The 25,711-nt window shown below is 38.3% G+C and overlaps 4 protein-coding genes across 4 annotated transcripts; 2 read left to right on the forward strand and 2 right to left on the reverse strand.

Annotated features, from left to right (window-relative positions):
• The first annotated feature begins 464 nt into the window (after positions 1-464).
• Positions 465-6,269, forward strand: LOC5508858 (phosphoenolpyruvate phosphomutase). Its single transcript, XM_001629389.3, has 7 exons — positions 465-516; positions 1,711-1,760; positions 2,871-2,967; positions 3,662-3,985; positions 4,057-4,244; positions 4,918-5,094; positions 5,315-6,269. Exons 1-7 carry the CDS (start codon positions 465-467, stop codon positions 5,396-5,398), a joined length of 972 nt encoding a protein of 323 aa, XP_001629439.3. The 3' UTR covers positions 5,399-6,269.
• Positions 6,270-7,790: 1,521 nt separating this feature from the next.
• Positions 7,791-14,718, reverse strand: LOC5508862 (syntaxin-1A). Its single transcript, XM_001629367.3, has 13 exons — positions 14,429-14,718; positions 13,233-13,382; positions 12,982-13,071; positions 12,757-12,856; positions 12,294-12,368; positions 11,726-11,811; positions 11,310-11,418; positions 11,063-11,136; positions 10,647-10,736; positions 9,990-10,037; positions 9,451-9,561; positions 9,266-9,348; positions 7,791-8,880 (listed from the first exon to the last, which is right to left on the reverse strand). The coding sequence occupies exons 1-12, from the start codon at positions 14,540-14,542 to the stop codon at positions 9,268-9,270; spliced, it is 1,128 nt and encodes a 375-aa protein (XP_001629417.3). The 5' UTR covers positions 14,543-14,718; the 3' UTR covers positions 7,791-8,880; positions 9,266-9,267.
• A 3,887-nt stretch (positions 14,719-18,605) lies between these two features.
• On the forward strand, positions 18,606-21,224 carry LOC5508877 (GTP-binding nuclear protein Ran). Its single transcript, XM_001629388.3, has 5 exons — positions 18,606-18,738; positions 18,869-18,919; positions 19,010-19,094; positions 19,598-19,911; positions 20,435-21,224. The coding sequence occupies exons 2-5, from the start codon at positions 18,884-18,886 to the stop codon at positions 20,651-20,653; spliced, it is 654 nt and encodes a 217-aa protein (XP_001629438.1). The 5' UTR covers positions 18,606-18,738; positions 18,869-18,883; the 3' UTR covers positions 20,654-21,224.
• A 1,733-nt stretch (positions 21,225-22,957) lies between these two features.
• On the reverse strand, positions 22,958-25,350 carry LOC5508866 (sterile alpha motif domain-containing protein 15). Its single transcript, XM_001629366.3, has 3 exons — positions 25,156-25,350; positions 23,961-24,059; positions 22,958-23,222 (listed from the first exon to the last, which is right to left on the reverse strand). Exons 1-3 carry the CDS (start codon positions 25,315-25,317, stop codon positions 23,013-23,015), a joined length of 471 nt encoding a protein of 156 aa, XP_001629416.2. The 5' UTR covers positions 25,318-25,350; the 3' UTR covers positions 22,958-23,012.
• Positions 25,351-25,711: the final 361 nt, after the last annotated feature.

Genomic DNA, 25,711 nt, shown 5'->3' on the forward strand with positions numbered 1-25,711 from the left:
ACTAATGACAATTCCAGCATAAAAGAACATGATTTTTTTGGAAGATAACCAAAGTATTATCTAAAAACAACAGAAAGTAACAAAAGATTAGATAAAAACGTTCCCGAAAAACAACTGAAAACATAATTGACATCTTTCTACAGTACGACGTCGTCTATCGGTTTCTTTCACAATTTTATAGCAGGGGGTGGTCCTTTGGGGCACGTCCCTACCCTCTACCCCCAATACTTTCAAAAATATAAGGAAATGGCAAGTAGAGGCTTGGCTGTCCTCCCATTTTTTTCTGAACGTTTCACCTGCCTACAGCTCTGATTCAATCCCACCTCCCCCTCCCCCTCGAAAAAGAGTTTGTAATCCACGTGTCAGTAACCGCTGACCAGTAAGGAATCTCCCGTGTCACGCCTTCTTGCCGGTTGACTGTTGTATGTAGTGAAAGGTCGACTTTATTTTGATTTTGTTCCAAAATGCTTCGTCCCACATTCACAAGATCTGTCGTTTTAGGAAGGAATTTTGTCCGTAAGTATATCGTAGAGTATTTCTAACTCGTTGAACGCTTAGCCTCTCGGTTGCCACGCTTTGAGCGGTAGCCCCCCCCACCCCCCTACTTTGTGATTCGTTATCGTACAAACTGGCTCTATCAGTGCGTAAAGCTTGTAGTATTTGTATATTGACTCTTCACCATTAAGCACCAGTTCCTGCAGCTAACATATAGTATTTCAAACTTCTTTCTTAGTGTGAATTTGGAAAACTGCCACGTGAAACATAACACTAAGTTATAACTTATCGTATGACATTGTTTACAAATCGCTCAATCGAACGTCCAAAGTCCATGTTTCCGTCCTGAATTGAAGGGCGCATCCTATTTTAATATTTGAATATGTTAGTGTTTTCATAAACACCAGTAGAACGCCTGGCCATACAGCTGAGTCAACTTCTCTCCTACTATGTACTCTCTCTCCTAGTTACCAGAGTTTGACAAACATTTGATTTTTACGTTCGTTTGCATTTATACTAACTACTAAAATAACCAGGCAAAATTTCTTTTCCCCTCAAAACCCCTAACAATTCTTTAAAACCCCAATTATTATTGTATATAAATCTAAACATTCAGTAGTTGGAAATGTTTTATGCACTAGTCAATTGATACCCTCACGCCTATGATCCCGGGGAAGGGTGAAGAATTAGACTTTGACCCTGTACAAAACAGGCCCCACCCCCTTGCGACAAAACTGCAGTCAAATGCCCCCACCCCTCGGGATGCAAACTATAGGCAAGTACAGACAACAAGTCATCAGAAATAAGCCTTTATCTTTCAAAGCCGGTTCACTTCAGAAAGTACATTTGTACTATTAACGATGAAGACAACAGTTACAAAAAAAAAAAGAAAAAAACAATTATCTTCATCTGGCATTAGTTATTATTCATATTTGTTTTTACACATTTCGCCATGCAGCTTGCTAAACGCTGATACATGGAATTGCTTGCGACAGAAGAGAAACAGTCTCAAACCAGAAACTGACCTGACTTTTGCAAAGTACATTTGTGATCTAGATTTGTCCCAAGCCCCCATGGTGGGGACAAGTCTAAGAGTCAAAAACTGTCAATTCCCCCACCCCCTCGGGACAGATTCTTGTTAAAACGTGCTCTAAACCCCCGGACATTGTCATTATGCTTATTTTGTTACCACTTAGAAATTCCATTCTATTCCAGGGTCCCTTAGTGTGCGAAAGAACTCTTCACAAGCCGGGCACAAACCCAGGGTAGGAATAGTTCTAGAGTAATTGAAAATGCAACCATTATTTTATAATAATTTTTGCTGAGAGGTGTTGAATGAAGTGAGGCCTGCCTCTTTACTTCAGATAAAACATTCTAGCTGCACGAGTGGCAGAGTTGTCCCATAAGTGGTGAGGTGAGCTAGTATATATCATTTCGACGGAGGAGCAAGTTTTGGTTGACATAGAGTAGGTAAAAATGTTTACAAGCAGTCAAAAACATGTATTTTACATTTCTCATGCAATCAATTTATAAATGAATTGCTTGTTATATATTCAAGTACATATATAGAGAATACTACATTAAAATTTGTGCTACCGGTTTTTATTCACAAGTTGTGCAGTATAAAAAAGTGAACAAGTGAGTTTTTTTTTATACAAAACAACAAGTGAAGGAAAACTGTACAAAGCATTTTCTATGCTGTATTTTGTTTATTATATACATACTGAGAAGTTTAAAATAAACTTATTACATAACATTTTATTAGACTTGGCTGCAGAGGCTCCGAGGTTTTTGCTGTTCGATGGCTCAGTTGAAGACAGACAGAAACTTACATTGAAATGAATCTGTCCCGCTAATGTCATGCACGAGACTGTTACACAAGTAGTGCACTTTTCAATCTCTAAAATCTCGACATCTATGAAATAAATAAATTACTAAATGGAAAGTGCTTGTACGATTTTTATGCACTTGTTGATGTGTTGGGATTGAAGCCATTCAAGTGCAGTGAAAAAATAGCGTTCGCCCAATCAGAACCGCAAATGACTTTTCTTCACGGTGAAAAAACATTGTTTGCACCTCTGGTTTGCTGAGACCAGTGAACAATAAAAAATTTACTGAATATGTTTTCAGTGAGTATTTCTTAGTATGTATATAATAAAAACCTTTCCTTCATATATATATATATATAAAAACACATCTGCTCTTTCTTGTTTAATTAAGTGGGGGGCAAGTGCAACCCTGACCCTACCCCCCTTGTATGCTGCTCTGGTATGATGCTCACCAGACCTAAATAACAGATTATTTACACATTTAAAAAAATAGTCTTCTGACTAGTAAAAAATGTATTCACAGTGATTTCGGCAAATTCTCTTTAGAAAACAACCCAACTCAAGAACATGCTAGAGTCCCCAGAGCTGGAATTTATCATGGAGGCCCATAATGGGCTGAGTGCAAAAATAGTACAGGAAGCTGGTAAGGCACCACAGTTGTTTTAACTTAAATTGTTTAGTTGAAGAGATAATGGTGTAGGATCTATTTGCTCTTCCTCACCTCTGCATACTATACAAAAAAGCATATCTAGATGGGTGTGCACTACTGGAGAAAAACCTGTGAATTTCACAGGTTTGTCACAGGTATCTCACAGGTTTTTCACAGCTTTAAAAGATTACCAAACATGTGAAAAGGCTACGTTTATTAAAAGGTTTTGAAATTCACAGGTTTCTCACAGGGTGGTTTTCACAGGTTTTTCACAGGTTTTTAGAAATTTCACAGGTTTTTCGCATGTTTTGATTTCTCTGAGTTTTGGCCAAATCTCAATTCACAGGTTTTTTCACATGTTTTACATATTCACAGGTTTCTCATGGGTTTCTCACAGGTTTTTCACATGTTTTGATTTCTCTGAGTTTTGGCCAAATCTCAATTCACAGGTTTTTTCACATGTTTTACATATTCACAGGTTTCTCATGGGTTTCTCACAGGTTTTTCACAGGTTTTTCACAGGTTACTCTCCAGTAGTGGTGGTTTAGGTGTCTATCCACCCCCTCTCCCTCCTTTTTGTTTAATTTTCCTACAGTACATATCCATTTTCTAGTTTTCCCATCATCTTCTCTAAATTCTATTCCTGCCAGTGCTTATCTTAACCATATGTGCTTGCATGTATTAACAGGATTCAAAGGCATCTGGGGTAGTGGTCTGTCCATCTCGGCACAGCTCGGCGTCAGGGATAGCAATGAGGCATCTTGGACTCAGGTTACTGATGTGATGGAGTTCATGAGTGATGCCACCGACATCCCCATTTTACTAGATGCTGACACGGGCTATGGCAACTTTAACAATGCCCGCCGACTTGTGAAGAAGCTAGAGATGAGGGGCGTAGCAGGGGCGTGTCTAGAAGATAAGCTGTTTCCCAAGACAAACTCCTTGTTAGATGGACGTGCCCAGCCCCTTGCCGAGGTTGACGAGTTTGCCCTGAAGATCAAGGCTTGCAAAGGTGCCTTGTTTGTGCCTTGGTTGAGTTTTTACTTAAAGAGCTGTCCTTACTTACTGGTTCTTTTATTCCAGAAACTCAGTCAGACCCAGATTTCTGCATAGTTGCCAGAGTTGAGGCTTTCATCGCAGGCTGGGGGCTTGATGAGGCACTGAAACGTGCCGAGGCATATCGTAATGCCGGTGCAGATGCTATACTAATGCACAGCAAGAAGTCTGACCCGTCAGATATAGAGGCATTTATGAAAGCTTGGAATAACCAGGTAAAAGAATTGAAATAACAAAGATACTGTCCTCTATAACTGAAAAAAAAGCACCAGATTGTGATGTGTGTATGGTAGCTAGAAAGTGGTGTAATAAACTTAATTTGTTAACACGTTGAAACCTGGCTCTCTATGGCAACTGTGAATCCCACAGTTTCTTGGACATGTACCTTTACACACAAATAGCAATGAAATAGACCTAAAAAAAGAACTCAATATCAAGTCTGTTAAAAGTTTAGGAGAAAAGTACAGTTATTCAGCTTTAGTGATGAATAGTTTGCTGGTGTTTGCTTTAATTCAACTCAAGCACAAGTGATTTTGCTGAGATGATCAAGGTGATTGGGGTATGCATCTATGTTATCTGGAAGACCCTGTCTCGTTGTCTGTCTTGTTGGATGTAAAAAAATAGGGATGCTGGCCTTTGGTTTACATCAAGCACCCGCTTATAAGAACCTAGAGATTAAGAAACTACAGGCTGAATTTGGCATTTTAAGAACCCCTTTTACAAGAACCTAATTAGCCTTGTGAGGAAAAATAGATTCTTATGTGATTGATCAATCATTTCTGATTTACAATCAACAATTCTGATTTACAGTTGATAACAAGAGAGAAAATACTTTATGCTATTTACAAACACTTGCCATTTAACTTTACATTTTGATTTTGTTTCCAGGGCCCTGTTGTCATTGTGCCAACCAAGTACTATACTGTACCAACTGATCACTTCCGTGACTTAGGAGTGTCCATGATCATCTGGGCAAACCACAACATGCGTGCATCTGTGGCAGCAATGCAGCAGACAACACAACAGATCATGAAAGATCAGTCTCTTGTAAATGTAGAAGATAAGGTATGTTGGATACAAGAATGATGGTGGTGGTGGTGGTGGGGGGGATTGAAATTTCCATCCTCTGCATTTTTGGGGCATTGACTTTTTGTTGGGGGAGGGGAAACACTTTATTTGTGTATTGAAGGGGGCGGGGTTTGAATATTATACCATGGTAACATCACTGCTTTCATTCCACCATCTGTCTTGGCCCACACTGACTCTGGTTTTTTTTTTTTTTTAGATTGTCCCTGTGAAGGAGGTCTTCAGATTACAGGGAGACCAGGAACTAAAGGAAGCAGAAAACAAATATCTACCACAGCAATGAACTATACACAGATATAGTAGTACAATGGAGAAACGGAGTTTGGACATCAAAGAAAGAGAATAGACTAGGCAGAGGGTACATAAATTTAAAAGTACATTAGACCACAAATATGTACTTTTAGGGAGGGGTTGTGTTAATGTACTTTTAAGGAGGGTTGGTAGTTGAACTTCTTATTTCTTTTTGTGAAAAAGAACCACTATAGAAGAGGATTTGGATCTGACTTAAACTGAACTGGGTGATTTTGAGGGATTCATACTAAGATACTGAACTTACTGATATACTGAACTTACGGTTTCAAAGCAAAGTGAGCTAATAATGGGCTGAGAATAAAAGTCCATATTGTTCTCAGAATATGTTTTTTTTTTCAAGGGCAAGCGATAGGCTACTAAAAAACAATTTAGGCCTTGTGCTATTAACACATGCACCAGAATTGCATAATTCTGGTTGGTGGATTGATACTAGGAATGAGCTACAGTAGTCTCAACTGTCAGCAGATTGCAGTGATGATACAGAATGCAGGCCATGATAACAACTTCGACCAAGTTTGTATTGAAATAGATCTGTTTGGGCAATGAGTAAAGTTAATTGATTGTTGAATGAGCATGGGGAACATCATATCTTGATTTGCTGGCAGATGTAGGTGGGAGGACTTTTTTGTTGTTTCAAGAACGGGGGTGGTAAGGGTAATTTGAGTGATCCATGAACAGCCTTTTTCGTTTATTCTTAAAAGAACATATTGAAATCAGTGACTTGCGGTTGCTACCTTTGCCGTGATAAGTGAATAGCGGAATTTGATCAGTGTGAATTGTGATCTATTCTCTATAAAAATCATGAATCATGATTTCCAAGTAAAGATTGATCCTTCTCGTCAGTTTATTATGAAACGTGATTTCTGAAACTCATGAAATGTGCAACCCCTTGAATACCTGCCAACCCCCAGATTTAAAAAACCGGGAGATTTTTTAGGGTGGAGGGGAGGGGGTACTCATATTGTTGTTTGGTACCCTGTGGTGAAGTGAAAGACAAAAAAATGAAATCGAAATCTATGAGATTTACCCCCACGAGAACTTTGAAGAACTCTGTGAAAGTTAATAAGGACATGCTACTCTGTCATTTGGGCACAATTACTTGAAGTGCAATAACTTTTTGGTAAAACACTAAATTGACTCGACCAATGGTTCGATGTTAAGAACATCAATTTCAACTACTTTTTGAGAGGCCAGCGTTTTAATTCCATCGTATCCTGACCAAAGAGCGCCTAAAAATTCTCTTTGAAGAGCCTTGAAGCTGGCATGATTTACAACTCCAAAGGTCATTAATTATCTATCTAAAGGCCCTAAAGCACAAAAATGGTGACCCTCCCATAAAACGGTGACACAAAATTGAATGCCCTCCCCCAAACAAAAAAAAAAGCGTGTTCTTAACTTTCTTCAAAATTATACTCTAGTTGTGCAATGCTCTAGCTACACGGCACGGTCTTTCAGGAGCATCAGCAAATTTTATAACTGTAAAAAGCACTCTTTTCTGAGCCGCGCCGTGTTAAAAAAATAGAAAGGGATGAGGCACTTTGTCAAGAAAAGACTTTAAGGAGGCTTGGAAATTGATCAGAATACCTGTTAAAAAATAAGGGCGTCTCCTAATCCTTGTATTAAAATTTGAGACCCTCCCCCAAATCGGAGCTAAAAAAAATCGCAACCCCCCCCCTGAACATAGAAGCCCCCCCGTTAAATAATGACCCTTCCCTTACAAACTCGCGCGAAGACACGGCTCCAAAGTATGAGCCAATTTCTCAACAGTTCGCGCGAAAATTGTCTAACTTGATTGGTCGATATATACCTGTATACAAGCATTTCGGTATTGCGATAGTCCTGTGTTCTGCAAGAAACGCCTGGAAAAGGCTGCTCGTTGACTATTTAGTTCGAAAAAACTGAAAACTTCATAACTTGAATTACAAACTATGAGATTTGCAGAACTTTACGGCTAAAATCCAACTTCTACTTAAAAAAACAACTCGACTGATTAAAATTTGGTCATAAACCGGGAGATTTAAGGTAAAACCGGGAGACCGGGAGATTTGATAAAAAACCGGGAGTCTCCCGGCAAAACCGGGAGAGTTGGCAGGTATGCCCTACCCCCCCTTCCCTTGCAGGAAGCTTGTTAAAAAAAAAAACAACTTTTGCCCCCTGATTTATGCAACTAAATGTTTGATATTCTATAATACAGTATGGGTACTAGGGGCCATTCCCAACCCCATGCCACCTACTTTGTCACATTTGTAGGCCCATGGTCCGTTTTAGCTTATTTTGGTGAGTGAACTGTTTTTATGTGTAAAAAAGACTAATGCAACCCACCTTGCAATAATGACACATCACACAAACAAAATACTCAAGAATATTTGAATAAAGTTCATTCCATTTTGTTATACAAATATCTTGTGTTATTTATAAAAGATGCATAATACCCACAAAAGTCCAGAGTTAATTTTAGTATGCCAGCCCGACCATACAGATTTAGGTCATAATATTTAACATATTATCAGCTATTTTGGGGTACTCTGTACAGTGAAAAGGAGTAATATTTCTTGTAAGGATTAAATTTGGGGGTGACATTGAAGACAAGATTTGTTTCATACTTTTAGCCCTAAACAATTTCTTGTTGATGCACATTTAAAACAATCAAATATGGCCCAGCAAAAACAAATAATTTTTAATCCTTAAACCATCTTTTAACCCTCCTTTTCCAAAAAAACAACACTTTGAATGTGAGGCAAGTATTGACCAAGCATTGCTTGAAATGCACAAAACAATGGTTTGAGTTGTCAGCACTTGCCTAAAAAAGCCATGTATGAAACAGAATATTATGTGGAAGAGGAGAAAGACAGTTTAGCCCCTATTTGAGATGGTTGATTTGTAATGTATAGCAGAGTAACCAAGACCAGTTGGAGGCCTCTCTCTGGCCACCATAAACAAAAGAATTCATACTTTCTGTAACTAACACAATGAAGGATAGATTACAATTGACTTTGTTCTGAGACTGCAACTGTTCTGTTGAAGGAAGGGCTAAGTACAGTATGAAGAGTAATATCCTTCCAGGGCTTTCTGTCCATGCAAATCTTTTGGGTACACATTAATCAATCAACAAACATCCATTATCTCTGAATAATTCTAGCCTCATCAAACTGATACCTGCTTTCTCAAATTAACCAACCAAAGCCCTCCAAGGTCCCTGTGTCTGGTTAAGTGCATTCACAAGTGAGTAGGTACATCTCATCTCTTCCTTCACAATCAAACACTGTTTTGTCCAAAATAAGCTAGCACCATCTTTCTCATTTAAAGTGTCAAAAAGACACCACACCATGTCACTTCCTGAATGCCATTTAAAGGGATGTTTCCTGGGCTTGAAAAGCCATGGTGAACAGCATTTTCTTTTATTTACAAATTCTTGAATGGATGTGTAATAATCGGTGATTCCTAAAAAAATGCCTGCAAAAAAAAAAAAGAAAAAAAATTCTAAAAAAGTAATAACAATATGCTGTGTAATGTACTATATGTATTTATTGAAAATGAAATGTTGAAAACATAGTTAATAGAGGTTACAAAACCTGGGAACTTCAAAAGGCATAAACAATCCGCACTCTCTGATGAGGGTTGGTCTATGATGAACAACCCTGATATTATCCGTATTGATGCAATATAGCAAAAAATTATTCGCTTGCACTTTCTTTACTCTCTTGTGCAGCTACACATGTTTAAAATTGTAATATATTTAACCATTCCAAGATCACGATGAGGTGCAATTTAAGTAGTGAACGCTCAGGAGAGTTGTTGCCATGAAAGGTATGGTGTTAGTGTGTTAAAAGTTCCTCACCTTTAACCATTAAGTGCCCCAACTATTGCACCAATTATTATGGCCAATAAAATCAGGCAACAGATGATAATGAGAATTTTCTTCTGCAAAAGAAAAAGAATGCATTTGATGTGAAAGTAATTGATGGGTCAATCACACAAAGCAGATGGTGAAAAAGGATGCAGATAAATTCTTAACCAACTAACCCGTCTGGCTTTGCTTTGATATGTCAACGCCTTTTTGGTATCTGTTTTCGCTGACTGCACATAGTCAACAGCCTGTTCGACATTGAATTCTATCCTGTCTATCATTTCACCCTGAGACACAACAACGTTACACTGTTAGGAATATTGTGAAGGATTGTTTTAAAGAAGGAATCACAGAAGTAAGGTAAAAAGCACATTTCCAATATATTATTATCTTGCTCATCTGTTCAATATAATGTTTTTTCTAATAAATAAAATAGTATCTTTTGTTTAATGTGACATGGTAGCATTAATGTTTGCTTCATGTATGTGAGGTGGTGGACAGGGAGAGCTCATCCCCGCTTTTGTGAGCAAATGTTCTTGCACATACCTTATAAGAGTTAAAAGTGTTAGATGTATAAATAAATTGCTTGATGAAAGACAATAGGATTCATTTTTATATGTAATCCCGCTCCTTCAAAGTCACTATCCCTATCCCTACCCCTACCCCCCCCCCCACCCTGCCACTCTGCTGCACCTGATATTACAGACGCACTTACCTGGCTCTCAACAAGCATATACATATCCTGAAACATCTCGTGCAGTTCCTAGAAAGAGAAAAAGACAGCACCTTTAATGGGTTGTCAAGTGTGGGTAATGCAGTTGTGCCCGGCCTCTCATTTCTGGCGCCAGGTTCAATGCCGACCTCCATGTCAGTTGATTTTGTACAGTACGTTATTGTTGTTGCAAAAATAGTTTCTTTTTTTAGTTCTTTGGTTTTCACTCCTTCCCCAAAAATATCTATAAAATAAAAATTTTGTAATATCTGTAAAAATCTCAATAATAGTTCAACATTCAAGCTTTATAGGAGGTGATTAGCTCTCCAAATTAAATGTTATTAAATAAAAACAGTAATTCAAGCAAGCTTGTAGTGTTAAATTTAATGATGAAATAGCATTCCATCCAAAGTAGTATCATTTGTTTGCTGGCTTTGATTGAGATATTTGTATCATAGCTACCCACTCTCACTGGTCTCTTAGTTTTTGCATTGATCGTTGGAATTCGGACCAAAAATCCTCTGATCAAAAATGTCCAACAAGCAAGAGGCTAAAAATAATACAGTTTTGTGTAAAAATGACATGGTTTTGTGTGAAAATATCCAGGCTTGGTCCAGAGGTTGGCAAGTAGACAGGGAAGACAGCTTCTATTGAACCAACCTGAATGTTCTTCTCCAATGTAATAATATCCCTATGTCTTGCTTCAATATCCCCCAGTGCTTGCTTAGCTTGCTGGGTTTGTATAACAATCTATGAAACACAAAACAGGACTTGATTTTTGTAAATCATCTATAACAAGGTTTGAAATTTTACATTTCCTTAATCAACCTAAATCAACCTCAAATGCTGTAGGGTAAACTAGCAATTGGGAAAACACCCTGTACTTCACAAAGAAGACTCATTTTGTTTCTTCTTTATTATTTTTGAGTTTGAACTTAGTTTATTAGGCCAATTGGGCAAATAGGTACAGTGATGACTGAAATTATTGAAATATTTTCCATGGCAAAACTTGGGTACAGTATATACATGAGGGTCAGGGAACATTAAAAGAAAAGTTAGAACTGCTATCCCCTTACATCTGATGTAAAGATCGATGGATTCCCACTTTCTAGCATGTCTTCAACTTCTTCGCTAGTTTTGGATTTCCCAGCTGAAAAAAAAAAAACAAGTTTTAAAATCAGCAGTTGTTGATAAGTCTAGAGTGTTGCTCATAACTCATGGATAAATGTATAGTTTGCTCTTATTGCATTTAGGCACAGTTGTAATAAGAACCGTAAATAGCATTCAGTTGCAGAACTATGACTGAAAATTAAGATAACTCACTTATTTCAAGCTGCCTACATATTCTTGCTTTGCACAATTCTCTGTACTCAGTCTGTGTGGTGTTATATTCACTCATGACCTCTATGAATTTTCTTGACAATGTTGCATGCTAGAAATAAAACAATAATCAGTCAATGTGCTCTTTCCAATGTTTTACTCACTTTTACTCAATAAATGTATGTATGAATGTTTTATTAGGAGTGTAATGTTGCTGTTGCTCAACAACAAAAAGCAACTTAATTAGCACTCATGAATAAAAGCAGAAGGTATTTTTTCATAAAATGTTTATTTTCATTTAACATTTTATATCTTCCCCCTTCTTTAGTGACGGCCCAGTTGATTCTGTGTTTATTTTGGCTTTAATTTGTGTCATAGTGTAAACCCCCTTATTGGTATATTTTTGGGGGTTGCTTTACCTGGCACTTTTTTATTCTTGCTTCAGCATAGTTATTGTGCAATGATCCCCCTTGCTTCTCGTCCTCCTTGATTTGTTGCTCCATTGCTAAGTTGCACAAATATATGAAAATCAAAATGCATGCCATAATAGCATTTCCGCTAGACTGCTCTCTTTTAGCTAGCAATCACCTTATTTTCAAACCTAAGACTTCTTAACATTGTCTACTGTTTCCTTGAAAACCATTAAAATTGAGTTCAGAAGATAACACAGGCAGAATAAGAATTAATGGAACAAAGATTTTTTGTGACTTTCCTTTCAAACCACATCTGACAATTGTTGGACCCTATATGTACATATCAATTGTCACAGAGTCTGTCCTGAAGAAGTCCAGGTTGACTACCAGTTTTGGTGGACATTCTCTGGTCAGTGAACAATACTATTTGGGTATTTTGATTAATCCAATTGTCAGACTAGATAAAAATTGAAATAGAACAAAACTGAAATATCATCAATTCATGAGAAAATGGGATATGATAGACAGAGGGCAAGAAGTAGAAAAAGACCAAGAAATATAAATGCTACTGTACCTTTGATCCGGCTTCTAACAGTGTTTGCTGTTTTTTGAATCCTTGACATACATATCTCAAGGTTGTCTTTGACCTCTAAGAAGTAAAAGAATAAATACATGAGAGAAAGACACTCTAAAAATGGACATACATATTGTAGTGCACAGTAGCGGAAAATAGCTCCTAGATCATCATCCTTAAATATTCAGTAGCTGTTCACTGGGTGATTAATCTGATTACAAAGGTACAACCTTCGAAAGTGAAAAGTAAATAAACAAAATGGAATTTCAAATGCATAAATTATATTATTATTAAAATCAAATACAAGATGAAGAAGGTTAGCAATAGAAAGTTCAAAACATAAGAAACAAATACTAGTAAATAAATACTTAAGTTTAATCAAAGATCCTGAAGAATTGTGGTTAAGTAGGTAAAAATAATGCTTCCACCACAATACAAGAATATTTGAATGAGCTATCGAAACCTTTGTCAGGGACGGCCGAGGACAGCACAGCGCTATGTGCCTTCTTGACTCTCTCCACATCTTGTGCGATTTTGTCGATATTTTCACGGATATTTGCGGCCTGAATAACAATTGAAGTCAATATTTTTGGTTTAATGTAAAGGAATTTAAACACACGGTCAGAATGTCTTAGACTAGCGATCCTAAAGTTAGGCATGCTCAACGACAACATTCCAACATTTCTACCTGTTGGAAGAAATCATCCATAAACTCTCCACCCATAGGTATGGCGATGCTGTCTTCATACTCCGGTGGTCCATCATCCCTTGTGTTATCCTACAAAAAGCATCAAACGCAAATAACACTCGAAATCCTTTGCTATTTCTATTGAGGCGAGCGCACAATCAACCAGTCTGGATTATTCAAGGGCTCGAGATCAACTTGACTGTCACCACTTTTACGCTCAAATTGCAGAGAATATAGATCAGATGAGTTACCTCAGCTCTAAGGAAGTCTAATCTGTCCCTCATGCTGGTAAAAGAGCGAGATAACCGGTGTTTGGTGTGTTTTTCTGTACCTACTCGGTCACACGCACCACCTCCCTTCTCGCCATTAGAACTTTCACGAGCCCGCAATGTGACAGGCATCTATAGCGGCAATAAAATAAAAACAGGCGTGTACGTTAAGACTGCTATCCTACGCGCGCGTTAATTTTCTTCCTTTCCGCGTTTGTTTGTTTTATTTTTGGCGACCGAGCACAGTTGCGAGCAAGTATTTCAATTTTAAGAAATTAGAACAACGGCCTTATCGCTGTTTTTCTTGGTGGGTGTTTAGAATTTTTTCGAGAAATGTGATCAAATGGCAGAAATATGACTCTTTTTGTTCCTTTCCGCGATTCATGTTTGTTTGTTTTCTCTTTGGCAGTTGCGAGTAAGCATTTCACTTTTAAGAAATAAGAGCGATTTTTTTTCCTGGTGGGTGTTTAGAATTTTTTTAGCCCTTCCTCTCCCACTTTGAAAAAAATAAAATCGCCTGATAATCGGGCTAAATCTTTTTGACAAATGTGATTTGAAATAATTTCCTGCTAGCAGAGGCCTCAGCGAAATACAGAGAAAAGTGGCCTTTTGCTAGCAGGGAATTGAAATGGCAGTAGTATGACCTTTTTTCACAAATCAGCTTCCCAGGGTCCTTTCCCTTTCCTGTTATTTGGGGAAAGGGAGAGGGCCCTGAGAACGAGGTTGCGTTTCTTCCCGCGTCCATATGTAGCTTTTTATTATTTTTTCTTTTAAACTTATAGAATCATGAGAGTTTTGAGCCCTCCAATAACAAGAAATGACAAAGACATCGAAAGATGTGCTCGGGAAACTATTTCCACTTAGCTATACAATTGCGTAATAGTGCCTCTGGTTGGAGTAATCATTTTCCTCTGTCGGAACATATTACACGTTGTTTACACATACAAAAAGAAAGCATGGTGATGAACTCGTAATTTCGTGTCTTTACTCAATAATGTAGCTCCAAAGCCTAAATTTTGGACTCAAGAAAATAAAGAAAACAAACACCCGTCCGCATGCTCCCGAAGAAAAAAAATCGCATGAATCGCGACCAGAAACAAAATATTGTTTTTATGTGGCGTTATTGCTGACTTGTTCTCTTTAGAAGTCTCAATGCTTGGGCTTCTCATAGATTTTACCTTGAAGGTGCTGTAACCAAACTGGCTCGGCCTGAAGATAACCTTAATACTGACTTGGAATTGATTTTGCCCACACGAACCCGATAGCTCATATAATCTCCTCAATTTATCCATATGTTGTCCACCACTTGCAATATGGCCATCAGCCAGTTTAAGAATGGTTGAGTGGATTTTTGGAGCGACGAGATTAAAATTTGTGCTTCATTTTAAAGATGCGTTTACTAAATCTAGGTTCAAACCAAAAAAGCCCAATAGGAAGAGAGCTTAATATTTTTTCCCTTTGGTTTAAAGGTCGTCCATGGCGGAAGTCACTCACGTGTCAGGCAGCCACCCCTCTCCTAAGAAAAAAAAAATAGAAATAAAAGCTACATGATTTATGTCCGACTGACATTGTCAGCACTTAGGACTCAGTTGTCTTTACAGTAAAACCTTTAAAAGAAAAAGTCGACAACAACGCAGATTTATGTTTTTTAGAACGATATTTCGGCAGGCCAATACCTGCCTTCTTCAGGTTATAAATGAGTTACAATGGCATGTTATAGCTAGTATATGTACAAAGTTCATTGATGATTAACTAACAAAAGGTAAAAATAGTAATTGAGTGACAAAGTACAAAGTTCATTGATGATTAACTAACAAAAGGTAAAAATAGTAATTTAGTGACTTATGGAAGATGGTAAATAGGGTGGTGTGGATTACTAAGTAGCTAAACGGTTTCTTCACGCCGGTTGAGGCCACCGGGTTCAAGAGTGCCAGCGCGAGCTATCAGTGTGGCTTCTCTTGCTTTGCGGATGGAGTCGCGGTTATTTCTTATTTTTTCAATAGGTATTAGCTCTATGTCAGAAGCGGAGTGGTTGGGTTTTAGGAAGTGTTCAGCGGCGTGGGTTGGTATGGATCGAGATTGAGAGTCTACAGTTCTGCGGTGGTCATTAAATCGTTCTTTTAATTTGCGTTTAGTTTCCCCAATATATTGAAGGTTACAGCGGTTACATTGAATCATATAAATCACGTTTTTAGTATTGCAGGTTATGTGGGAGGTTATAGGTCGTGTTTCACCTGTTGAGAAAAATGTGTAGCTTGTAAGGCCATCGGTTCTAATATAGGGGCAGGTTAGGCAGTTTTTTCCGCAACGGAAAGCACCGGGAGGTTGGTTGGTGGGAGAGCGGTCGGAAGGTAGCTTGGCTTTAACGAGGATGTCGCGGAGGTTAGGTGAGCGGCGAAAGGCGACAAGAGGGGGCTCAGTGAAAACCTTATGGCATCGCTTAGACGAGAGTAGAAGGTTGTAGTTTCTACGGATTATGTTGTTGATGTTAGGTAGTGTAGGGTTATAGGTAGTGACAAAGGGGATGCGACGGGAGTTTTTGTGGTTGTTATTATTAGGGCGTAGGGCGTCAATGCGGGAAATGTTAGCAACGCGTAGGATTTGTCTCTTGAGAAAAGCGGGTTTATAGCCACGCTTGAGGAGGTAGTTGGTGAGTTCATTGCAGCGGTTATTAAAGCTTTCTTTTGTAGAACAAATGCGGCGAATACGGAGGGCGAGGCTATAGGGGATGGCCTTTTTGGTGTGATGAGGATGGCAAGATGAAAAAAGAAGGTGTTGGTGTTTGTCAGTAGGTTTGGAGTAGAGGTCAGTTTCGATTTTACTATTAACAAGGGAGACATTAACGTCAAGAAAAGGTACATTGTTATAGGAGATCGTAGGATGCGACTAGCTGAATATTTCTTTAATGAAGACAAACCCATTGATAATGATACTCTCTCTTTTGACAGCTCATTTAACCCTTTCCGTAACAAAAGCACTTGGACTCCCTCCTCAGGCAGGGATAACTCACTCGACACCTTCCTTAATTCTGTCAAACTACAGATACAAAACTCTACACTTAACAAGACTCGCTCTAACATCACACCTGGTGAACGTAACGCTTTAACACAACTCAACCAAAGACAAGACATCATAATCAAACCCGCAGACAAAGGATCCGGCACAGTCGTAATGGACAAAGACTGGTATATTAATGAATGTAATAGACAACTTAATGACACTAAATTCTACACACAATTAGATGCCGACATTACTAATGACATACAAAAACGAGTCACAACTTACATCAACCGAATGCACACGGACGGAATAATTAATCAGGACACTAAATCCTACCTCACACCCAAAGACTCTAAACCTGGACGGTTTTACATACTCCCTAAAATACATAAACATGGTAATCCTGGACGCCCCATTATTTCCTCTAACTCCCACCCCACCGAACGCATCTCAGAATTTGTAGACTACTACCTCCAGCCATTAGTAAGTAAACTTCCATCATACGTTAAAGACACTAACCACTTCTTAAACATTTTATTAACACTCAGCAACCTACCAACAGACTCTCTCCTGGTCACACTCGACGTCTCTAGCCTCTATACTAATATTCCACATAATGATGGCATCAACGCTTGTCACCACTTCCTTCGCACATGTAACACTAACCCCATCCCTGCTGGCACTATTTGTGATTTAATCCGCATGATCCTCCAAATGAACAACTTCTCCTTTAATGACAAACACTACCTCCAGAAGCATGGCACCGCAATGGGCACACGCATGGCACCCTCTTTCGCCTGTCTCTTTCTTGGTCTATTTGAAACCAACGCTTTGCGTGACGCCCCCTACAAACCACATACGTGGTTAAGATACATCGACGATATTTTTGTTGTATGGACTGAGGGCCTAGACAAATTGAACGCTTTTGTAGATTATCTTAACAATCTACATCCCACCATTAAATTTACAAGCTCCCACTCCTATAACAATGTACCTTTTCTTGACGTTAATGTCTCCCTTGTTAATAGTAAAATCGAAACTGACCTCTACTCCAAACCTACTGACAAACACCAACACCTTCTTTTTTCATCTTGCCATCCTCATCACACCAAAAAGGCCATCCCCTATAGCCTCGCCCTCCGTATTCGCCGCATTTGTTCTACAAAAGAAAGCTTTAATAACCGCTGCAATGAACTCACCAACTACCTCCTCAAGCGTGGCTATAAACCCGCTTTTCTCAAGAGACAAATCCTACGCGTTGCTAACATTTCCCGCATTGACGCCCTACGCCCTAATAATAACAACCACAAAAACTCCCGTCGCATCCCCTTTGTCACTACCTATAACCCTACACTACCTAACATCAACAACATAATCCGTAGAAACTACAACCTTCTACTCTCGTCTAAGCGATGCCATAAGGTTTTCACTGAGCCCCCTCTTGTCGCCTTTCGCCGCTCACCTAACCTCCGCGACATCCTCGTTAAAGCCAAGCTACCTTCCGACCGCTCTCCCACCAACCAACCTCCCGGTGCTTTCCGTTGCGGAAAAAACTGCCTAACCTGCCCCTATATTAGAACCGATGGCCTTACAAGCTACACATTTTTCTCAACAGGTGAAACACGACCTATAACCTCCCACATAACCTGCAATACTAAAAACGTGATTTATATGATTCAATGTAACCGCTGTAACCTTCAATATATTGGGGAAACTAAACGCAAATTAAAAGAACGATTTAATGACCACCGCAGAACTGTAGACTCTCAATCTCGATCCATACCAACCCACGCCGCTGAACACTTCCTAAAACCCAACCACTCCGCTTCTGACATAGAGCTAATACCTATTGAAAAAATAAGAAATAACCGCGACTCCATCCGCAAAGCAAGAGAAGCCACACTGATAGCTCGCGCTGGCACTCTTGAACCCGGTGGCCTCAACCGGCGTGAAGAAACCGTTTAGCTACTTAGTAATCCACACCACCCTATTTACCATCTTCCATAAGTCACTAAATTACTATTTTTACCTTTTGTTAGTTAATCATCAATGAACTTTGTACTTTGTCACTCAATTACTATTTTTACCTTTTGTTAGTTAATCATCAATGAACTTTGTACATATACTAGCTATAACATGCCATTGTAACTCATTTATAACCTGAAGAAGGCAGGTATTGGCCTGCCGAAATATCGTTCTAAAAAACATAAATCTGCGTTGTTGTCGACTTTTTCTTTTAAAGGTTTTATTAATTAATCAACTGTCGACGCAGACCACAAGGTCCGACGCACACCAGCAGATAGAGGCTGTCCGGTGGTTTCTTCCTACGTCTTTACAGTGTGGGTTACCTGTGCATTAGCTATTCAAGAGAGGCACATGTCACATATCCGGGACCTCGCGGTATTTTCCCGCCCGCCGTCTTCAAATCACGACTGGTTCGGACCGGTTTCTCTCTCTTGCCATTGCATCGTCGTGAGTTTTCTTCAAGGTTGGTATTGCAATCTGCTTTAATTGTCTTCATTCCCGGTGTCATCGGAACCACATAGTATAACCAAGAACATCGTGTGATATTTTTATCATTCAGAATCGTGATATTCTTTTTCTGATTTGTATTACAGAGGAGAAAAATTAAAATGTCGCAGCCTGTGCAGCCAGTAGCCACTTTCAAGGTACAGTACAATTTTGAGAGTAATTTAGGTATCCTCTCTAATTGTATAAGTTTCGCTCCACCTTGTGCTAACCAAGGTTTTGTTCTATAGCTTGTTTTAGTAGGCGATGGTGGAACCGGTAAAACGACATTCGTTAAGCGCCATTTGACGGGAGAGTTCGAGAAGAAATATATCGGTAAGATTTCATCGATGCAACAAGCTGTCAAGACTTTAGCTTCTTATTTCTAACAATTGAATCCTCAATTGAAAATGACTTTTCAACGGAATTCGTTAAGAACTAGCATTTGTGTTTGCATTTTAATTATGATATTTTATTGTATGTATGGTGTTGTTTTTTCGAATAGTTATCAATGATCATAAAATCATTGCCCTTAGCCTTTTACTGACTGACTACCTATTTTGAATCACAAAATACACTCTCAAATTAAGTTGGATTTTTATTAGCTAGGGCCAGCATTTCACTAGCGAAGAAAACTGACAAGGAAAAGAAAGTAAATACATGAAAGACTCTTACATGTTTAAAATCATACAAATGAAAGGAAAAATGTTTCCTTTCTCTTGTCCTTGCATCTCCACAGGGACTAGCCACTGTACCCCTTTCTCCCTCCTCTACTCTAGAAAATAGCCAAAGTCAACAGTGTTTGAAATTTTTTTATTAATTTAAAATATTATTCACAGCCACCCTTGGGGTAGAAGTGCATCCCCTGATTTTCTTCACTAGTAGAGGCCCAATCAAATTTAATGTGTGGGACACGGCTGGACAGGAGAAGTTTGGAGGTCTTCGTGATGGGTACTACATCCAAGGCCAGTGTGCTATTATAATGTTTGACGTCACCTCCAGAGTAACATACAAGAATGTTCCCAACTGGCATCGGGACTTAGAAAGAGTTTGTGAAAACATTCCCATTGTGTTATGTGGCAACAAGGTTGACATAAAAGACAGAAAGGTCAAGGCAAAGGCCATAACTTTCCACAGGAAAAAGAACCTTCAGGTAACAACTCTAATAGAATGTCTAATAGAATGACTTGAGATAGTAAGTATATGATATTAGTAATCAGACCAACACACATCAATGATACAACAATAAATGCCTTAATAGACAAATGTATCAAATATCCAGTGATTTTTAGCTGTTTTTGTCTATTTTTTATTCCCCAAGTCAGTCACATTCAGCATTTGCATATCTACCCAGCCATTCTAGAAAGATTTTCTGTCATTCAGAAGTGTTGATGTCATACGTGCTTTCAGATAGGGAACAACACTTAGAAAGGCTGAAACATTATTCGTACGTGAAAAGATACAAAATATAGTGAATATTATTGGGAAAATAGCTGGTGTTCTTTGTTTAACTAAAAGTTTCATAGTTAGAAAATAAGCCTGCAGTGAATATGACCTTTTTAGTTGACAGAAGAGTATTTGCAATTTGAACCTCACGACGACTGTTTAGTAATACAGACAGTTAGTGGCTTTTGAATTTTTAGCATTAACCATAACATGTCTCTATTTTTCCCTAGTACTATGATCTCAGTGCAAAGAGTAATTACAACTTTGAGAAGCCATTCCTTTGGCTAGCTCGTAAGTTGGTGGGAGACCCTAACTTAGAGTTTGTGGAGATGCCTGCGCTTCAACCTCCAGAGGTCCAGATGGACCCCAACATGGCCAAGCAGTATGAGCAGGACTTGAATGATGCTCAAAATACTGCTCTGCCTGATGAAGATGATGAAGACCTGTGAAATGTAGGAACAATAGCTCCATAAATGTGGCAATATATGTGTTCTTGCTTGAACTTATAAAACTCCCATCCAGTGCAAACATGCAAGATCAAGCAGATAAACCTGCCATGATACATGGTAACACTAGAATTGTTGAAAACCTCTCAGTTGCTTAGATGTGGACAGTTGTGTGGATAAATAACATGACTGTTAAAAATAGTAGTCTTCACAGGTATTTAGTATCTCAAAACAAGAATCTATATACATAATAGTTATTTGCCATAATTTTTGTACTGCAAGCATGGTTGTATATTATTATAGCATAATAGAAGGGCTATCGTATTACTTATTCTCACTTGCTATGATACCTCACAAATTGCAAGTGGAATTTCATAAAGCTGGTCATTTGAAAGATAAAGAAATGAAACCTGACTTGTTGAGAGTTGATCAATTATTGCTTATATAGATAAGATTTATGCAAACTGAATTCAGGGTAGTTTTAATTTTGGATAGAACAAAAGAAGTTTTTCATCCATCAACTACAACCATTAGTAGAGTTCTTGAAACCTGCAATAAACAGCCCCTTTTTGTATGCCTTGTTTGCACTTTAAACAAATGTGTTATGCTAATCAAAGAACCTGCCCCTATTCAGCACGAATGATGGCATTCTACTGAATATGATTTTTTATGGTTTGACATGATTGTTTTCAAAGGACAAAAAAAGCTTTACGTTACCAAAATTTTGGTGTCCTCACAGGTAACTTGACTCCAACAGTTTATTATTATCTGATTGAACAGTGAAGATCAGTGAGAAGTCTAGCAAGGACATTTCTGTCTTTTATTTTCTTGGTAATCTTTTGTGGGGGTTGAGGGAGGGGCAATAATTCAAAGCAGGGCAATTACTGGAAGCTGGGTTCTGAAACGAGCATTTGTGGGAAGTAAATCCTCTACATTTTTTTTTGCTTACAGTATGTCAATGAAATAAAACCTAAATGTTACCATGGGTGGCAAAGTGGTCATGAAAAATTAGGAAACGTGTTTCCTCTTGAGCACCCTGGGCATGTACACTGGGAAGTATTTCGTCCAGAACCAGACTTCCTTTTCCTTTCTTGGACAACCTCATATATTGGCTTTGTAGCCCCTTCACTTGTGATGATTTCACCTTGAAATCATCCCAAGTGATATTGAATCTCCTCTATCCACATATTCTCCCCCCCTCTTTTTGTATATTTGCTGGATATGTCCCATAGACATTTCCTAGACCATTTTTTCGTCTATCGAATTTTTCCCTTTTTTAGCCTTTTCTTCACAACAAAAACATCTCCGTCCACCATTTTGATGTGGTGAACTGCGAGCGTTGCCAGGCAATGAGCCTTGAAAATGTTGCTTTGTGTGGCCAAACTAGGATACATTCGCAAAAAAAATGTTTCCATGTAGCTTGGAGACGTACAATGTTACTACTTTACTGCGGAAACATTTTTTGTGTCCTGGACACAAAATTAGTGTCACGCAACAATGATTTCGTGGTGGCCAAACTGTGAAACATGTGTCCCTCATTTGACCAGGGCCTAACTATTTAGACTTTATTTCATGGACATATCAAGGGTGGATATCCACCCCTCTTTATAAGTAAAAGATCTAAGATCTATTTGACCTACCAATAACCACTGCATTAGTTATAAGCCATTATCCAGAAATCCTGGATCTGCCTCTGCATATAGCACTAGTATAGTGCATACAGTACTTAAAAACATTTATCAGGTGGCTGTACGTTTTCAGCCTTAGATTTGAAGTCTGAACTTGAGTACATTAATTTTTTGAGATGTTGACCCATTGATATGTACCACTGTAGCAGTATTTCATCACTAAAGTGCAAAAATTCAGATTTTTAGATTTTAAAGATGTCTCATTTGTGCAAGAAAAAGAAACTGCAAAAGCCTACACATTTCATCAGACTTGCCATGCACTGAGACTTAACTTGTATGACACCCTACTTTGATAAAATGGGAAAAAGATCATGGAAAGCATTAACGCTACACATGATTTGGCACAGCCTCCGTGGGCATATTTCCGTCCCAGAGAGACTGAACCACAGGAAACCCAACACCCCCAAAGCTTTTTTTCCCCTCAGATCCTTTTTCACCCATACATGTGCCTACTGAGTAGTCTAGATTTGACCATCAAGAAATCATTGTATCTGAAAGCCTACCAATACATGGCTATAGCCTAAATCTTCCATATTAAAATGCTGTAAAAAGCTAGACATTTTCTTCTTTATAGCTCCCTAATATTTTTTTCTGTGGAGGAGGGGTAAATTTTATATACTTTTGCTTTTAGAAGAAACTTTATTATCTACAGTATTTACAGAAGATATGCTTTTCTATTCATTTTTGCTACTCTTTCTCTTCAATCTCTCTTCCTTTTCGAGCTGGCGAATGTATTCCTCAAATGTCAAGATATCTGCCTCAGCCCCAGTCTTGCTCTTCTTTTCTAGATACATCCCCAGGACCTCCCTGTGAGGGAGGGAAATGCTTCTATTCCAGTATGGGTCTTCTATACCAAGGGCTTCACGGATTTTCTTAGAGATAAACTAAAGTGAACAATCAAAAGTATAATTTAATGATTGCCTCAATGTGCTTGAAAGTTGCTTTTTTTGTCTTATTTTTTTAGGGCTTCAATAAAAATTGCATAGCAAAGCAAAAAAAAATATTTTCTAATCAACTGAACCCTGGCTATAAGGGAAGAAGCAAAAACTACTCCTAAAAATACCAAAACACAGATTCAAGTATCCAATTTTATAACAAAGTCTCAAATGATAAATTGTCAAATTCTTTGTTTTGAAGTCAGAATAATCTCGAAAACATTGGCTGTAGAATCTCTTTCTGCGAACACAGTTACCATTTGTAGCCCCCTCCCCCCCATTAAGGCCTGTTAACCAAGTCACAACAGACTTTCATATGGTCTCAATATAATCAGTACAATCAAGGTTAGTGCACAGGAAGGAAAAACACAGATTCAAGTATCCAAATATATAACAAAAGTCTCAAATGATGAATTGTCAAATTCTTTGTTTTGAAGTCAAACAGACTTTCATATGGTCTTAATATAATCAGTACAATCAGGGTTAGTGCACAGGAAGGGAAGAACTTCTTGCTGTCCCTTCTTAGAACTAACAGGCCAGAGGGTTCTGAAAAACAACCCTATTAAACTAGAAAGTCCCAAAGAAAATTGATTACATTTTACTGGCCTGACAAGATCTTTACTTCAGTGCAACAGCCCAAATCTTACTGATTGTGTGGACAACAGCCCACTCTCTGAGTATACACACCTTGATATGTTCAAAGTCTGTGACACCCATACGTGGTAGGGTGGATGCATCCACTTGAATCAGCCTTCGACCGTTGACTAAATTGTCAGAAAATGGCCTCTGTATGATGATAAAAAATAATACTAAGAAAAAAAACTAAACAATGTCAGGCCAGTAGGCTAGAGGTTTAGGGGGTACCTTAGTATTACAAAAAACAATTCAAACAAGTTATTTTGACAAGCCAAGATGAGTGAGTGCCACTTTACCAATAATGGCTAAGGGATGTTTGGAATTTTAATGAGGAGCCCTAAAAAATAAACTCTCCACATGCAACATGTACCCAAGTTTAGTCAGACCTTTAAGTTTAGACTTTTAGTGAGTCTTTACCCGGCCCTACCAATTGATAATTCCGATAATCAATAATAATCAATAGTAATCGATAAACATCAATATCAATCAATCAATACCTAAAATCAATAGAAATCACTAATGTGGTACTGTGTGAGTATCGATTATTATCGAAAAATATTGAAATTATTGATTATTATTAGTTATATTGATAAATATCGATTTCTGTTCTAAACACTACTCAGCTAGTAGTGTTTAGTACAACCCTACAATGTATAAGTATGTTCAGCCATGCTGAACCTAATTATGAAATTCTAAAACTTAATTACAACTTACAATGTCGTATTACTCAAATTGAAAGTATTTGAGATGAAATAACATTTACAGATGAACACAGGCCCTGAAGCTAGAAGTATCATTCCCTGTTCATGCGGTAACCGTGATTGCAGATTTAATTTTCCAGAGGTCAGTTTTAAATAAAAGAAATCGATAAAACCCGATATTAATCGATAATAATCAATATGATTGAGTACTCTTGTCTGTGAGTATCGATTATTATCGATTTCCAATATCAATCAATAATAATCAACTGATGGATATCGATTAGTTTCCGATGATCGATCTTTATCGATTGGTAGGTCTTTACATTGAGCCGTCAACATAATATATAATTAGTAAGATAGTGAAGTAATACTTCTAATAAAAATTCAAATTAAAAAAATGAACCAAAAGGGTAATATATTTTTTTAGCGCTCGATCAGTAGAGGCATCTATTGGCAACCATTCGACTCGTGTGTAAGCCTCTGCTTGCTGAGGAAAACAATCAAAATAAACAATTTCAAGTGTTTTAAAAATGGCTATTTCTTACTCGGTACTGTTTGAATCCTAAGTATTCAATCCATTCTGCTACATCCTCAATGGTCCACTTGATACAGGAAGGCGTCCCATCTGCTTCAAAACTCGGCTGCCAGCCATCCAGGTCAAATTTAGTTGGAGTTTTACGTGAACTCTTCACTAGCCCCTCCGCCATCTTGGATTGCCAGGGCAACCAGAAGCTTTCCCATGGGACCTCACGCGCTTAACAACACACAGGCTACCCAACATTACTACAACTTGGACAGAGTGTAGTATAAAATCCGAGTGGCCGGAACATCGCAAAAGGTAAATCGTCCTAAGATTCCGAGCTCGTAGATTAACAAGTTTTAAATTGTGAAACAGTGAGAGAGCAGCGTTGGAAGCACTGGAGGATTCCGTCAAAAATATTTTGTTCCTGTTCAAGAATGTGCCAGCGATACCAAGGTACGAGAAATTGTCGGGCCGCTCTGCCATAAAGTCTGTGGTGCTAGCGCTACCGATACGCGCCAAGCACTGCTGGGAAGCCTGTGGTGACAGCCCTACCGATATGGTAGGGACCGAAACGTCGG

The sequence above is a fragment of the Nematostella vectensis genome, chromosome 4 (assembly GCF_932526225.1).
Source record: "Nematostella vectensis chromosome 4, jaNemVect1.1, whole genome shotgun sequence".
NCBI lineage: Eukaryota > Metazoa > Cnidaria > Anthozoa > Actiniaria > Edwardsiidae > Nematostella > Nematostella vectensis.